This window comes from Hyla sarda, chromosome 12, assembly GCF_029499605.1.
Source record: "Hyla sarda isolate aHylSar1 chromosome 12, aHylSar1.hap1, whole genome shotgun sequence".
Classification (NCBI taxonomy): Eukaryota; Metazoa; Chordata; class Amphibia; order Anura; family Hylidae; genus Hyla; species Hyla sarda.
This window is the reverse complement of record NC_079200.1, coordinates 41686306-41703535: the sequence shown is the minus strand read 5'-3', so window position 1 is coordinate 41703535 and position 17230 is coordinate 41686306. Positions and strand designations below refer to the sequence as shown.

Genomic DNA, 17230 nt, shown 5'->3' with positions numbered 1-17230 from the left:
ACTTCGGTTTTGGGTACGGGAAAAAAAAACCGGACAAAACGTATAAGATGCAAAACGGACTAAACCGGATGAAGCGTTTGACATATGGTTTACAATGTTAAGTCCATGCATACGGTTTTCTATACAGTTCCGTACGTTTTTTAACTTGAAACCGTATACAGGAACTGTATAGCAAAAACGTGGTGTGCATGCACCTTACATGAGTACAACTCTCAGCATTCCCAGGCATCCTACCAGCTTGGAGTTGTAGTAATGCGACTTCTGGAGAATACAAGAAGATTGAAAAAGTATTCCATTCCCAGGAAAATATCTATACAAGCCTCATCATATTGTATCATTGTGGTTATAAGGTCTTTTAGAAATCTTATGCTCAATGCCAGCCCTTGCGGGAAAAAAATTTAAAAATGTTATTGCATTTTTATGAATTTCAGTCTCCACCAGCCATATCTAAAAAACCACAGATCAACCTGATGGCGGAGCTGAACAAGAAGCTGCAGACGAAAGAGCCGCGAGTGTACGAGGAAAACTGGGCCATAGAAGACATCATAACAGGTGAACACATTTCCTAGGCTACACCAATCCGATGAAATACTCGGCACTGGGCTTTAAGCTATATAGCAGGCCCAATTCACACAACCTGTGCAATAAACGCACTTGTGACTATATACGTTTGATAACGTGGACCAATGTTAACCCCTTAAGGACCCGAGGGTTTTCCATTTTTGCACTTTCGTTTTTTCCTCCTTGCCTATAAAAAATCATTATTCTTTAAATTTTGCACCTAAAAATCCATATGATTACTTATTTTTTGCGACACCAAAATCTATGGAGAAACGGAAAAAAAATTACTGTGCGACAAAATTGAAGAAGAAACGCCATTTTGTAATTTTGGGGGCTTCCGTTTCTACACAGTACATTTTTCGGTAAAAATGACACCTTATCTTTATTCTGTAGGTCCATACGATTAAAATGATACCCTACTTATATAGGTTTGATTTTGTCGTACTTCTGGAAAAAATCATAACTACATGCAGGAAAATTTATACTATAATGTTGTCAAATTCTGACCACTATAACTTTTTTATTTTTCCGCGTATGGGGCAGTATGAGGGCTCATTTTTTGTGCCGTGTTCTGAAGTTTTTAGCGGTACCATTTTTGGATTGATCGGACTTATTGATCTGACTTTTTATTCATTTTTCCATTATATAAAAAGTAACCAAAAATACACTATTTTGGACTTTGGAATTTTATTTGCGTGTATGCCATTGACCCTGCGGTTTAATTAACGATATATTTTTATAATAATTCGGACATTTCCGCACGATACTTTTTTTTTTTTAATGGGAAAAGTGGGGTGATTCAAATTTTCATTAGGGAAGGGGTTAAATGATCTTTATTAACTTTTTGTTTTCACTTTTTTTTTGTAATATTATAGCCCCCATACGGACCCTATAACACTGCACACACTGATCTTTTACATTGATCACTGGTTTCTCATAGGAAACCATTGATCGATGATTCTGCCGCTTGAATGCTCATGCCTGGATCTCAGGCACTGAGCAGTCATTCCGCAATCGGACACCAGGAGGCAGGTAAGGGACCCTCCTGCCGTCCCACAGCTGTTCGGGATGCCGCGATTTCACCGATCAACTTTGAACGCCATGTCTAAAGGGTTAATTGGGCAGTGCCGCGATCAGTGCCACACGTTAGAGGCCGGACGCGGCCCTGTGTTATAGAACGGTAGCGAACTCAGGGTACGCCCTGGGTCCTTAAGAGGTTAAAGGGCTAAAAAGTTTAACAGATTTGTAAATTACTTCTATTAAAAAAATCTCAATCCTTCCAGTACTTATTAGCTGCAGTATACTACATAGAAAAGGTTTCTCTTTTTGAATTTCTTTTCTGTCTGACCACAGTGCTCTCTGCTGACACCTCTTTCCATGTCTGGAACTGTCCAGAGAAGCATATATTTGCTATGGGGATTTTCACCTGCTCTAGACAGTTCCTGACATGGGCAAAGGTGTCAGTAGAGAGCACTGTGGTCAGACAGAAAATGAATTTCCTCTGTAGTATACAGCCGCTAATAAGTACTGGAAGAATTAAAGATTTTTTTTTATAAAAAGTAATCTGTTTTTATCTTTTTGGCACCAGTAGATTTAAAATAAATAAATAAATAAATAAAAAAAGTTTTCCACCGGAGTACCATTTAACCGTATCCAGAAGGTAGAACATAAATGGAGCACTTACCATGCGATATTTTCAAAAATAGCTACTTTATTTCCTTAGAACATATAGAAAACAGCGAAGTAGGGATGGACCATATTGTGCACGCAGCTCTTAGTCAGCAGCGTGCACCCGTGTATTGGGTTTAGGTGCTGGCTACATTTTCAGTTTTTTTTTTCTTTGCTGTGCAAATTTGGGGGGAGTGGCTCCCTCTGTAGCCGTGCATCCCCTCCCCTATTTTCACAGGAGGTGGTTTGGATCGTTAGTGGATCCAACATGTCACCCAGCCTGAGGTAGGTGAGTGTTTAGGGACCCATCCGATAAGAGGCCACCTCCGCGTGGTGGATGGGGGACACGTTTTGATCAAAAAGTGCGCTAAGAGCCTCCATTTTGTTGACCAAGTGTGCTGCTGCCATTTTCTTTTTTTACATGTTTTGTACTTGCCACAGCAGCGTGCACCCGTGTATTGGGTTTAGGTGCTGGCTACATTTTCAGTTTTTTTTTTCTTAGCTCTTAGTCAGGCATTCAGTATTGAGGGACTGGCGAAGTGCTGCGTGAGCGATATACAGTGACACACACACACCCCCCCCCCCCGACCTACGATGGCCCCGACATACGATCATTTCAAGATACGATGGCCTCTCGGCATCATCAACATACGATGCTTTTGTATGTCGGGGCCATCGCATAAACGGCTATCCAGGAAGCACAGACTGCTTCAGCTGCTGACAGATAGCAGTTTAAGGTGCGCCGTGTGCCCTGACGATCACTTACATGTCCTCGGGGCTCCGGCACGTCCTCTTCGGGGTCCCCTGCTACGCCGGCGCTCTCCTTCAATGTCATCACGTTGTCGTGCACGCCGTCCCGTTATCCAGTCATCCAACAGGAGCGGCGTGCGTAATGGCGTGCGTAGCAACATGATGGCGGCGACGGAGAGCGACGATCCCGGGCAGCAGAGATGTTCCGGAGTGACGGGGACACTCTGGGGACGCGGCGACAGAGATGGAGGGCGACATCCAGGGCAGCGGTGACGGTCCGGAGCGGCGGGGTCACATGAGTATTACCTCCTATACTTTACATTGCACGGATCCCTCAACATACGATGGTTTCAACAAACGACGGTCCATTTGGAACGGATTACCATCGTATGTTGAGGGATCACTGTAGTTCGTCGTCTGAGAACACTGACCCCTCACCCTGTCTCTCCATCGCTGTTTTCTAAATGTTCTAAAGGAAATAAAGTAGCAATTTTTTAGGATATCGCATGGTGATTGCTCAGTTTATGTTTTACCTTCTGTATACAGTTGATATTTTATAGGCTTATCTGTCAAAATAAAGAAAAAGTAGACTGGGCCAAACCATAGGAATTTAGGGGTATGCCTACAAGAGACAGACTTCACTTCACATTTTTGCAGACAATCTGCAGCGTTCTAGGTATAATTTTACAAACCTCACCCATAAGCTGCAGGAAAAAAAATGCACATAATTTTTGCGTAAATTGACCTAAAGTGTGGATTTCAATACTGCATGTAAATAGGGCCCAATATAATACTACAGGAACTGTATAACAAGCTCCAGCAAAGGTTAAAGGGGTTCTCCAGCATAAGGCGATTTTAGTAGGTATCTGGCAGACAGTAATGGACAGGCTTAGGAAGGATCTGCGCTTGTCTTGGAGCTAAATGGCTATGTTGTGAGATTACCATAACACTGTGGCTAGCTTTTTGTGAACTGGTATTTCCTGTTGGAGTTTTCTTCTTTTCACTACAAATCCCATAATTTCATTTTACTCCCTCCTACACATCAGCCACCCCACCCATTGAAACATAAATGATCTGCAGACCTGTGGTTTTCAATAAGGGTGCCTACAGCTGTTGCATTAGTTGCAGATTGATCCCTCCACCCATTGAAGCAGACAGGCTCCCTGTCATCAGCTGACTAGTGAGTCAGGTCTCGGCCGCATTGCATGCTGGGAAAATCTGAGACAACAGTCATTTTGTATGCTGGTAAAAAATAAATATTGGGGGGAAAATCACAGAAAAATTGTAAGAAAACCGTCACACACAGGTACAGACACTATATTATGAACTACACTAACTTTACAGCCGCTGTAGCATAGTCAAATAACAAAAATTCCTGGAATACCCCTTTAACTTATCCCCTATCTACAGAATTTGTTGGCAGTACTTGAGTTGTAATTTTATATCAGTACTTAAAGGGGTACTCCGCTGCCCTGCTTCCGGAGCTCCGCTCCCCAGCGTCCGGAAGTTTATTGATCCGTGATCAGGGCCGCCCCTCGTGACGTCAGGTCTGCCCCCTCGTGACATCACGCCCGCCCCCTCAACGAAAGTCTATGGGAAGTGGGCGTGACGGCCGTCACGAGAGGCGGCCCTGAACACGGAAGCCCGCATGCAGTGTTCGGAACAATAAACTTACGGACACTGGGAAGCGGAGCTCCAAAAGCAGGGCAGCGGAGTACCCCTTTAAGTCCAAATTATAGTGGAAAGGATTGCACTTCCTCCATGTTTTGAACCCACTTTGGTTTTGGCTAAAAAAAACAATACCGTGTGAAAATGGCAAAATGGTGTTATCCCTCAAGTATTAGTTATCCCTATCCACAGGATAGGGGATAAGTGTACGATTCTGGGGGGATCCTGAGCCTCCCATAGGGAGAAAGTGGTGGTCACACGTGTGCACTGCTTCATTTATTCATTGCCTATAGGACTTCTGGAGACAGACAGGTGCTATCTTCATCAGTCCCATAGGCGCAAGTATGCATGCATGACTGCTGCTTCATTCCGATCGGAGACTTGGAGACCCATGTTCTCAAGATCTGAACGCTAGGAGCCCCCTCAATTATACACATCCTCTTGTGTATATGGGTATCTGTGTAGGTGATGGGGTATTCACTTTAAACTGATTTTGGTAATATAGGCACCATCACAATATAGATGATTAAATGCCCACATAGTTGTCTCCTCCCCCCCCCCCCCCCCCCAAATGTCCATCACTACAAGCACATAGAAATATGAGTGTTGTCCATTATGGTAGCCCCTGTTTTATACAGCCATCTTATTAGATAGAGGTAAATTGTTCTTCCAGTCCATGAGAAGCTGCACAGATAAAACCTACTATGTTAAAGAATGCTGAATCAGCAACAACCACCCCTCACAGTAGCTTCCTATTTAGCTCAGAGGTGGTGGTGGGAACACCCATATGAGGGCAACCCCTTTAACTGGGAGCCTATAAAAAACAACATGTATAACAGCTGGAGAAAGTAAATTGTGAGACCCACTTGAGGGTACATTTTTATCCATATAAACAGTCCAGAATTTATGTGGTTGTCAATTTTTTTTCTCTCCCTATCAGATCTGAGGAACCAGCCGTACAGAAGAACAGACATTGCGCGGAGAAGTGGGAAGAAGCAGAACAGTGGGACGTCAGTGACCACCACAGACATACCAGTCTAAGACCCAGTGGAAATGGGAAATATAAACCCTCCACAGCAAGGTTTTCCAGTTCCCACCAGTTGGCGCAATGGACTTGGTGCTTTATTTTTTCACAGTTGGACTCCTGGAATGTTGAAAACAGCCAAAATCTTTCTTCCGAAACATCTGGAGAAGGACATAGGACTTCTTACTAGGGATAAACCAAACCTAAAGAAAGTGGAGCAAGGATCGGCTGTCATACACCTGAGCAGAGGGGTAGAGGAGCGGCCATCACACTTGTGGAGCAGCAATAGGATCACACGCAAAATACAATTTATATTTCCCCTTCTAGCTCACGCTGATGTTAATGGGGCTTCCAACACCTCACTCGGACAATAAACGTTGTCTTCTTACGTATCTCAGGCAATGCTTCCAACCAACAGCAAGAACTGAACAATGATCTTCAGTCTCCTAAAATGCTCGACATGAGGACATTAAAAGGCCCCACTAGGTACTGGATGCTAAGAGTGATGGTCTAATTCTAGGGGACAGATACATTTTAGTGTCTGAATCTGGAATCTGAGTCTGAATTACCTTTCAGGAAGGTTCCTGGGGTCTGCAATACATTTAGGGCGCTAAGTCTGGGTTCTGAATTACATACTGAGGATCCAGGTCTAAGGTCTGGATTACATTTTAGAGGGGTCCGGGTCTGGATTACATTTTAGTGGGGTCTGGGTCTGGATTACATTTTAGAGGGGTCCAGTTCTGGATTACATTTTAGTGGGGTCCGGGTCTGGATAACATTTTGTATGGCTAAATCTGGGTTCTGTATTAAGTACTGGAGTCTGGAGATCCAGGTCTAAGGTCTGTATTACAATTTAGTGGGATCCCGGTCTGGATTACATTTTAGTGGGACCCAGGTCTGGATTACATTTTAGTGGGGTTCGGGTCTGGATTACATTTTAGCAGGGTCTGGGTCTGGATTACATTTTAGTGGAGTCCGGGTCTGGATTACATTTTAGCAGGGTCCGGGTCTGGATTACATTTTAGCAGGGTCCGGGTCTAGATTACATTTTAGCGGGGTCCGGATTACACTTTGGGATCCAGGTCTGCCTTACATTTTAGTGGGATCCGGGTCTGCATTACGTGTTAGTGGAGTCCGGGTCCAGATTACATCTTTGTGGCTGAGTCTGGGTTCTGTATTAAATACTGGAGATCTAGGTCTAAGGTCTGTATTACATTTTAGGGGGGGGGGGGGGGGGGGGGTAGACCATCACTCGTGTCCCCACTGAGCTTAAAGGCGTGCTACCGTGGACATTTTTTATTTATTTTTTTAATCAACTGGTGCCAGAAAGTTAAACAGATTTGTAAATCACTTCTATTAATTAATCTTAAATCTTAATCCTTCCAGTACTTTTTAGGGGCTGTATACTAAAGAGAAATCCAAAAAAGAAAAGCATTTCCTGTGATGTCCTGACCACAGTGCTCCCTGCTGACCTCTGCTGTCCATTTTAGGAACTGGAGAAAATCCCCATAGCAAACATATGCTTCTCTGGACAGTTCCTAAAATGGACAGCAGAGGTCAGCAGAGAGCACTGTGGCCAGGACATCACAGGAAATGCATTTCTTTTTTTCGATTTCTCTTTAGTATACAGCCCCTAAAAAGTACTGGAAGGATTAAGATTTTTTAATAGAAGTGATTTACAAATCTGTTTAACTTTCTGGCACCAGTTGATTTAAAAAAAAAAAAAAAAAAGTTTTCCACGGTAGTACCCCTTTAAAGTGACAATAACGTACATTAAGCTGCAGCCATTCACTGGTCTCTGTGGCCTCGGATTTCCACATGACTCGCGTACGTGTAAGCAATTTTTCTCGCACGCTGCCAGTGGGGTTACACATGACAGATGTCCCCATGTATATTACAGTCCAGAGGATCAGACTGGAGCAGATTTGCTGTGATGCAGAGAGAGCCTGAGCCATTTGTGAGGGGGATTAAGCCTGCAGTGAATCAGAGAAGCAGCGGTCTGTGTATTACAGTATATACCATCAATCCTGGACTCTCTGTACATTGTTCTTGATGCTGATTTATGCCGCATGTTAGGTTAGGTACATGTTACCGCACAGGGAAGGTGCTGCCTGTACATCTATGACATCCATTAAGGCCTGCATGCTGAAGCTTTCTAGAGCAGTGTTTCCCAACCATGTGTTCCTCCAGCTGTTGAAAAAATACAACTCCCAGCATGCCCGGACAGCCTTCGGCTGTCCGGGCATGCTGGGAGTTGTATTTTTGCAACAGCTGGAGGCACACTGGCTGCGATACACTGAGCTACAGATCCACAGCTTCAAAACCACCCAAATCTAATGATCCCAGCCATCGATATGATCTCTATAAGGGTATGATAGGTTCCCATTCCCATTGAAAACCATAGTAATTTCTCTGCAGCGTGAACAAGGCCTCACTGTATAGTCCTCTAGCAGCCTTCTCAGATACCATGTAATGGCTCTACCATATATTAATACTGTCCTCCTGGATTCCATTATACACTGCTCTATAATGCTTGGGCTAAGAAAGTCCAATTCTCCTTGTATATTGTACGTGTGGTTTATATCTCGTTTTTGTATTTCAGAAAACTCTGTATGTTAATACAATAATAATTATTAAAAAATATATATATAAATCAATAAAACCGTCGCCAGTTTAATCTTACTTTGGGGGGAAAAAAATAAACTTCCACTTTAATGCAATGACGGCATTCATGGAGGCTAGAGGAAGGTGTGGGTGGTAGACCACAGGAGCCTGAAATGATTATGTTACTCTATCCATTATCATACAATGAGGCACGCATCATACATACACCGCAGCGAGCAGACTCTTTGTATTATATTAAATATTCTATTTATATCAGGTGTGGGCTTTACTGTTAAAATACATGGAAAATGTCAAAGCTGGAATCCCCCCGCTCACAATGCTGAGTGTGCCCCCCCCCCCCCCCCCCCTACCATTGGCTTCTATAGAAGTGCATGCGCCCTCTGTTGTACCTTTGTAGGACTCTTATTTTATTAGGAGGCCTGTGGAGGTTTGTTCTCTTAATTACGGATTTATGCATGAAGCCAATAAAAAAAGCCATGCATGCTTCATCACTCTATATCAGCGTTTTCCAACCAGGGCGCCTTTAGCTGGTGCAAAACCACAACTCCCAGCATGCCCGAACAGCCATTGGCTGTCTGGGCATGCTGGGAGTTGTAGTGTTGCAGTGTACTTACTCGACCACTTCTCTATTCCCTTCCTGTGATCAATGGGGGGTCTCAGTGGTTGGACTATCACCTATCCTTTAGACCGTTTTGTTAAAGGGGTTATCCAGGAATAGAAAAATAGAGCTAATTTCTTTCAAAAACAGCTCCACGTCTGTCCCCAGGTTGTGTGTGGTATTACAACTTGGCTCCATTCACTTCAATGAAACGGAGCTGCAGAACCACACCTAACCTGGAGACAGACAGGGAGTGGTTTTTGAAAGAAATTAGCTCTGCTTTTTCTATTCCTGGATAATCTCTTTAAAGGAGATATCCAGTGGTGAAAAATGTATCCCCTATCCTAAGGATAGGGGATAAGTTTCAGATTGCTGGGGGTCCAACCGCTGGGGCCCCGGTAGCGGGAAGGGGGCGTGTTGACCACCACACGAAGCGGCGGCTGACACGTCCCCTCAATACAACTCTATGGCAGAGCCGAAGCGCTGCCTTCGGCAATCTCCGGCTCTGCCATAGAGTTGTATTGAGGGGGCGTGTCAGCCGCCGCTTCGTGCGGTGGTCAACACGCGCTATATGGCCAGCAAGCCGGGGTCTCGTACAGGAGATTGCGGGAGGCCCCAGAGGTCGGACCCCCCCGCGATCTGAAAATGATCCCCTACCTTAGAATAGGGGATACGTTTTTCACCACTGGACTACCCCTTTAAGGCTTGACAACTTTAGGGTCCATGCACAAAGCAGAGCTTGGACTATTTTTAGCGGCCCCATAGAGTTTGAATAGAGCGGATGTGCACATGCTTAACCACAGCACCATAACTTTGTGGTCAATAGGTGGGGGGTACAAGCGATCTAACCCCCTACTGGTCATTTTAGATACCCTGTGGATAGGTGATCAGTTGTCATTATGGTATAACAACTTTAGGGTCCATGCACAAAGCAAAGCCATGTACGACTTGTGACCACCACTCCATTCAAATAGGAGAACACATTATGGTAGGAACCCCAGGGTTAGAAAACCTAGAACTGATTTAGGGCAGGGTCACACACCGCACATCCGCAGCGTATTTGACTCTGCACATGAGCTGCTGGCAGTCACAGAGTGACTGCAGAGTTAGCTCCCTGCTGCGGACGGGCAGTTCTGTGTGTCAGCTTGTGACTGCCGCGGGAAACAGAAAGCTCGCTCTGTGACTTTCGGCAGTGCATCCGCAGCACCAAATACGCTGCAGATGCGCTGTGTATGACCCTACCCTTAGTAAAAATAAAAGAAAAAATAAATAAATAAAACACCACCACTCTTGTCCTCAGGGTGTGTGTGGTATTGCAGCACAGTTCCATTAAAGTTAAAGGAAATCTGTAGTGCTCTGAACTTTATCCCCTATCCAAGGATAGGGAACAAGTTGTAGATCGCGGAGGGTCCGAGCACTGGGGCCCCCGCGATCTCCTGTACAGGGCCATGGCAGTGTACAGGAAAGGGGGCGTTCTGTCCACGCATGACACAGCAGCTGGCACGCCCCTCCCATAGAGATACATGGAGGGGCGTGCAGACTGCCGCGTCATGCAGGGACGGAACGCCCCCTTTCCTGTACATTGCCGCAGCCCTGTACAGGAGATCGTGGGGGCCCAGCGCTCTAAAACGTATCCCCTATCCTTCGGATAGGGGATAAAGTTCAGAGCACTACAGATCTCCTTTAATATAGCCAAGTTGTAATACCTGACACAACCTGCACTGCATGTGTAAATCAACTTATTTTTCCCACCATTTGCACACGAATTTACCATGTGCACTTGCTCCAAACTTATCAAAAAGGCACAAATTCTTCATAAATATATTAATTCTAAGTATATTTCAAAGTGTGGTTGGAGTGAGACTTGCCAAGCATTGGTGGGATTGCGTATAATTTTGCAATGGTTTTCAGTCCTGCAAAATAAATCTATATTTATATATACTATATACAATAATTGGAGAATGGAGTGAACATTTATTCCATTTAACTCAATGGGCATGCTGTCAGTATGTAGCATTATACTTTGACAGGTTGCTGATGGATACCTTGAGCATACAGGGAAAAAGTGCACATAACCTTACACATAACCACATATATTCTATTTCTAATTTCATCAGGACATTCCTGTGAACTACACCAATAGGCAGGTGGAGTTTATGCAAATCCTGCCCCAAAACGGTCCATTTAGGGGTGTCTCCTGGGTTTGAAGGTCCAGATTTTGACAAAGTAAATGTCGGTAAGTATGCACACTCAGATTTTTTACAACAAATAATGAGGAAATAAGTATTTTCAATCACTCACTGCAAGGTCGGCACCATGGTTGGGAAACACTGAGTTGGGGTAACTATCTTTAGTCTCTCTCTTGAGCCACCTACTGGAAGTAGCGTCCCTAGCACCAGTGCGCGACTCTAGGCTAGGTTTACACTGCAGAATTTCTAAGAATCCTTCTGCTGTCAATGGGATTCCGCTGCACAGTACACATGGCAGAATTTCTGCTGCAGAGTTTTTGGCATTGTAAAAATAAAATTCCTCCCCCTAAAGAATGATCTTTGTAATTCTTTCAGCAGAATCCTGGAATACATTGCTGCCTTTGGGGACAGCAATGTGAGTGCGGTTGTAGCGCCAATTTATCTAATCAAAGCTGGCCGCACTTGGATCTCAGGCCGGAATTTTCCCCCCTGGTGATTCCGCAGTGTGAACCTAGCCTTAAAAACACACTGGGAAATCATTGGCTGTAGAAGAGTTACTTGTCTATAGACAATTGTTTTTAAGCACTTTGGGAACTACAGGGGTAAGGTTTCTCCTTGAGGAGAGCATCAAAAGGTGTGTATGGGCTATGCAATACAATTTTTCATATCAACTGGCTCCAGAAAGTTAAACAGATTTGTAAATTACTTATATTAAAAAAAAATCGCAATCTTACCAGTACTTATCAGCTGCTGAAGTTGAGTTGTGCTCTTTGCTGACACCTCTGTCTGTCTCAGGAACTGTCCAGAGCAGGATAGGTTTACTATGGGGATTTGCTCCTGCTCTGGACAGTTCCTGAGACAGACAGAGATGTCAGCAGAGAGCACTGTGGTCAGACATAAAAAGGACAACGCAACTTTAGCAGCTCATAAATCCTGGTAGGATTAAGATTTTTTTAAGTAATTTACTAAATCTTTTATATGATCACTAGCACAACCTATGGGATAAGTGGAGGGAGTGGAATTATATTTATCCCAAATGTCAGAGAAAATGCCTATATTGCCGCCTGGTATTTTATGGGTCACTGCTGCTTATACACTGATAGAATAATATAGACAATATAAATAATAAATATTGGCGCAAAAATGATAGTACTTACTGTTTTTGTGTTTATTAAGAGAAAAGTGCAATATAGTACAGGTAAAAATGAAGTGTCTCCCGGAGATCACAGGGGTAGCACATGTTGTTTGACAGTCCCTGTTGAGCTACTAAAGTGCCCCTTGGTCTGTGTTAAAATAGATGGAAGCTCGTGTATGTGAAATGTAGATGTAGCAATATTTTGATGTGCGCGTCCTGTGCTGTATGATTCCTTTCTTTCAATTTAAAGTGCGAAGTGCAAATAAACTTCCTGTTAAGCGCGGGACTGCCCCGGCCGATGGCATTTCTACCATACCTAATCCCACTGGAGTACACGTTTGTCAGCTGGTCACCGCTAGTGACATCACTACGGTATCGCGGATTGTCCAAAAAAACTCTGATGAGTTTCAAAGACCGTGCGGTCTCCTTCCTCTGGGCTCATAATTTACAAATCTGTTTAACTTTCTGGAGCCAATTGATATGAAAAAAAAAAATTTCCGCCGGAATACCCCTTCAACATTTCAAAAGTTCTGGTCATACAAGCCTTCCCACCCAACCCCCCCCCCCCCCCCCCCCCCCTGCTGTTGGCAAGCGTGCTACTGTCAAGCTAATGGCTCTGAGCTTAGAAAGCAGCAAGGACTAATCCAGCCAGAAGAGACAGACGTCAAGGTCTAGAGAACTACTAGGTTCATTTACCATCCTATGTTTGCCGTCTGTATGTGCCCTGTTCCTATGAGTTACGCTTTATCCCTCAGATGGCATCTAAATTCAATTTTTCAACAAAAAAAAAAAATCAATAAATAATTGCCTAGCATAAGAAATACAGACGTCTACATCCTAATCGTGTTTTCTGCAATATGGACACCAGATGGCGCCAGACAGCCATGAATGCTGCAATACACAACAACTTCCAGAAGGAGGGTCACATTTTATACCAGACAGATCAGTGCCATTTTAATGCCAGTGTATTATGCTGCACATTTTTTAGGCCTACATGGTCGAGGGGCAGATTTGCTGAGGGCTGGTAGATTACAACCCTAAATGGAGATCACACTATTTATTTTTCCAAACGATCTACATGGACGAGCTGCACAGCCAAACAAGACTCATATTCAGCTTTTGTGTTTAATTTGCCTAAAACCGGAGAACCCCTTTCAGATGTGTATAAGATCAACATATAGGGAACAAAGGAAAATGTGATCATCTATGGCAGTGGTTTCCAAACTGCGGCCCTATAAATGTTGCTAAACTACAACTACCAGCATTCTGGGATTTGTAGTTTGAAACATCTGGGGGTGGTAGGGGTGCCACCTTTCTTGCAGAAAAAAACAAATACTGGCCATGCGTGACATCACAGGGTACACATATTCCGATCCCTATAACTTTTTTATTTCTCCTTATTTGGGACTGTATGAAGGCTCATTTTTTTGCACCCCAATATGTAGATTTTAACAGGACCATTTTTGTTTTGATGTGACTTTTTGATCGCTTTTTTTTCCTTTTTAATTAAATTCGGTAGTTCCAGTTAGTTACAACTCCCAGCATGCCCTGATACAGCCTGTGGCTCAGCAGCTGCCCCAAATGAAGACTACAACTCCCAGCATGTTGGACTATATAGTAGTATATAGTATAGGTCAGTGTTTCCCAACCAGGGGCGCCTCCAGCTGTTGCAAAGCTACAACTCCCAGCATGTTGGACTATATAGTAGTACAGGGGTACTCAACTGGCGGACCGTGGTCCAAATCTGGACTGCGGCCGCCAGTCATGTGGACCGCCTGCCGCTCTCCCCTCATTTATTTGTATAGGTGTCTTAAGACACCGATACAAATGAATAGCCGCGGCCAGAGCAAGGAAACACTGTGCTCCCTGCCCGGCCGCACGGCGCTTCTCCTATGATGCAGGCGGTGCGATTAGCGCTGCCTGCATCATCTGCTCTGGCCAGGCCTGACTAGAAGAGGCCAGAGCAGCGGAGCAATGCGGGACCTGGGACGGGGAGCCTACACTGTCAGGTGAGCAGTCATTCTCCCACCTATGACTCTCCAGTTGTTACAGAACTACAACTCCCATCATGACCGTCTGTCTGTGCATGATGGGAGTTGTAGTTTGCGGCAGCTGAAGAGTCACAGTGACTCCATTTATTCTGGGGGCGCAGTGACTCCATTTATTCTGGGGGCGCAGTGACTCCATTTATTCTGGGGGCGCAGTGACTCCATTTATTCTGGGGGCGCAGTGACTCCATTTATTCTGGGGGCGCAGTGACTCCATTTATTCTGGGGGCGCAGTGACTCCATTTATTCTGGGGGCGCAGTGACTCCATTTATTCTGGGGGCGCAGTGACTCCATTTATTCTGGGGGCGCAGTGACTCCATTTATTCTGGGGGCGCAGTGACTCCATTTATTCTGGGGGCGCAGTGACTCCATTTATTCTGGGGGCGCAGTGACTCCATTTATTCTGGGGGCGCCGTGACTCCATTTATTCTGGGGGCGCCGTGACTCCATTTATTCTGGGGACGCCGTGACTCCATTTATTCTGGGGACGCCGTGACTCCATTTATTCTGGGGGCGCAGTGACTCCATTTATTCTGGGGGCGCAGTGACTCCATTTATTCTGGGGGCGCAGTGACTCCATTTATTCTGGGGGCGCAGTGACTCCATTTATTCTGGGGGCGCAGTGACTCCATTTATTCTGGGGGCGCAGTGACTCCATTTATTCTGGGGGCGCAGTGACTCCATTTATTCTGGGGGCGCAGTGACTCCATTTATTCTGGGGGCGCAGTGACTCCATTTATTCTGGGGGCGCAGTGACTCCATTTATTCTGGGGGCGCAGTGACTCCATTTATTCTGGGGGCGCAGTGACTCCATTTATTCTGGGGGCGCAGTGACTCCATTTATTCTGGGGGCGCAGTGACTCCATTTATTCTGGGGGCGCAGTGACTCCATTTATTCTGGGGGCGCAGTGACTCCATTTATTCTGGGGGCGCAGTGACTCCATTTATTCTGGGGACGCAGTGACTCCATTTATTCTGGGGGCGCAGTGACTCCATTTATTCTGGGGGCGCAGTGACTCCATTTATTCTGGGGGCGCAGTGACTCCATTTATTCTGGGGGCGCAGTGACTCCATTTATTCTGGGGGCGCAGTGACTCCATTTATTCTGGGGGCGCAGTGACTCCATTTATTCTGGGGGCGCAGTGACTCCATTTATTCTGGGGGCGCAGTGACTATTCTGGGGGCGCAGTGACTATTTATTCTGGGGGCGCAGTGACTATTTATTCTGGGGACGCAGTGACTATTTATTCTGGGGACGCAGTGACTTCATTTATTCTGGGGGCGCAGTGACTTTATTTATTCTGGGGACGCAGTGACTATTTATTCTGGGGACGCAGTGACTTTATTCTGGGGACGCAGTGACTATTTATTCTGGGGACGCAGTGACTATTTATTCTGGGGACGCAGTGACTTTATTTATTCTGGGGACGCAGTGACTTCATTTATTCTGGGGATGCAGTGACTTTATTTGTTCTGGTGGCACGGGGGCATCATTTCTTCTGGGGGGCATGGTGGCATCATTTATTCTGGGGGGCACGGTGGCATCATTTATTCTGGGGGGGGCACGGTGGCATCAGTCATTGTTTTATGGTACAATTAGTCGGTACATGGCATAGTGTTTGTTTAAATTATATTTGGGGGCATATTGTGTGGCAGTAATATACCAGGGACATAGCATGTGGCAGTACTATACCAGGGATATAGCATGTGGCAGTACTATACCAGGGATATAGCGTGTGGCAGTACTATACCAGGGATATAGTGTGTGGCAGTACTATACCAGGGATATAGCGTGTGGCAGTACTATATCAGGGGCATACCAAGTGGCAGAAATATACCAGGGGCACAGCGTGTGGCAGAAATATATCAGGGGCACAGCGTGTGGCAGTAATATAGCTGGAGCACAGCATTTGGCTTTAATATATTAGGGGCATAGCATGTGGCAGCACCATACTAGGGGCATAGTGTGTGACAGTAATATATTCAGGGGCACAGCATGCAGCAGTAATACATTCGGGGGCACAGCGTGCGGCAGTAATATATTCGGGGGCACAGCATGCTGCAGTAATATATTCAAGGGTACAGCATGTGGCAGTATTATATTCTGGGCTGGGTACAGCGTGCGGCAGTAATATATTTGGAGGCATAGCATGCTGCAGTAATATATTCAGGGGCACAGTGTGTGGCAGTAATATATTAAGGGGCATAGCGTGCTTCAGTAATATATTCAGGGGTATAGTATGTGGAAGTATTATATTCAGGTGTAAAGCGTGTGGCAGTAATATATTCAGGGGTACAATGTGTGGTAGTATTATATTCAGGGGTACAGCGTCTGGCAGTATTACATTCAGGGGTATAGCGTGTGGCAGTATTCAGGGGTACAGCGCGTGGCAGTATTACATTCAGGGGTACAGCATGTGGCAGTATTATATTCAGGGGTAGAGTGTGCGGCGGTATATTCAGGGGTACAGCGTGCGGCGGTATTATATTCAGGGGTACAGCGTGTGGCAGTATTATATTCAGGGGTATGGCATGTGGCAGTATTATATTCAGGGGTACAGCGTGCGGCAGTATTATATTCAGGGGTATAGTGTATAGCAGTATTATATTCAGGGGTATGGCATGCGGCAGTATTATATTCAGGGTACAGCGTGTGGCAGTATTATATTCAGGGGTACAGCGTGTGGCAGTATTATATTCAGGGCTACAGCGTGTGGCACTATTATATTCAGGGGTATGGCGTGTGGCAGTATTATATTCAGGGGTACAGTGTATAGCAGTATTATATTCAGGGGTATGGCGTGCGGCAGTATTATATTCAGGGTACAGCGTGCGGCAGTATTATATTCAGGGGTACAGCGTGTGGCACTATTATATTCAGGGGTATGGCGTGTGGCAGTATTATATTCAGGGGTACAGTGTATAGCAGTATCATATTCAGGGGTACAGCGTGTGGCAGTATT

The 17230-nt window shown here is 45.1% G+C and overlaps 1 protein-coding gene and 1 long non-coding RNA gene across 5 annotated transcripts in view; one reads left to right on the top strand and one right to left on the bottom strand.

Annotated features, from left to right (window-relative positions):
• The window catches only part of FMNL1 (formin like 1), a 169901-nt gene extending 163685 nt beyond the window's left edge, over nucleotides 1-6216 (top strand). For all 4 annotated transcript variants that reach the window (XM_056549329.1, XM_056549327.1, XM_056549326.1 and 1 more), the window contains exons 25-26: nucleotides 432-552; nucleotides 5588-6216. In XM_056549329.1, coding sequence (XP_056405304.1) covers nucleotides 432-552; nucleotides 5588-5688 — 222 coding nt within the window. In that variant the 3' untranslated portion in view covers nucleotides 5689-6216. The remainder of the gene's footprint in view (nucleotides 1-431; nucleotides 553-5587) is intronic.
• LOC130297090 (uncharacterized) overlaps nucleotides 1-17230 on the bottom strand; it is a 60911-nt gene that overhangs the window by 16645 nt on the left and 27036 nt on the right. The gene's annotated exons all lie outside the window — the stretch shown is intronic.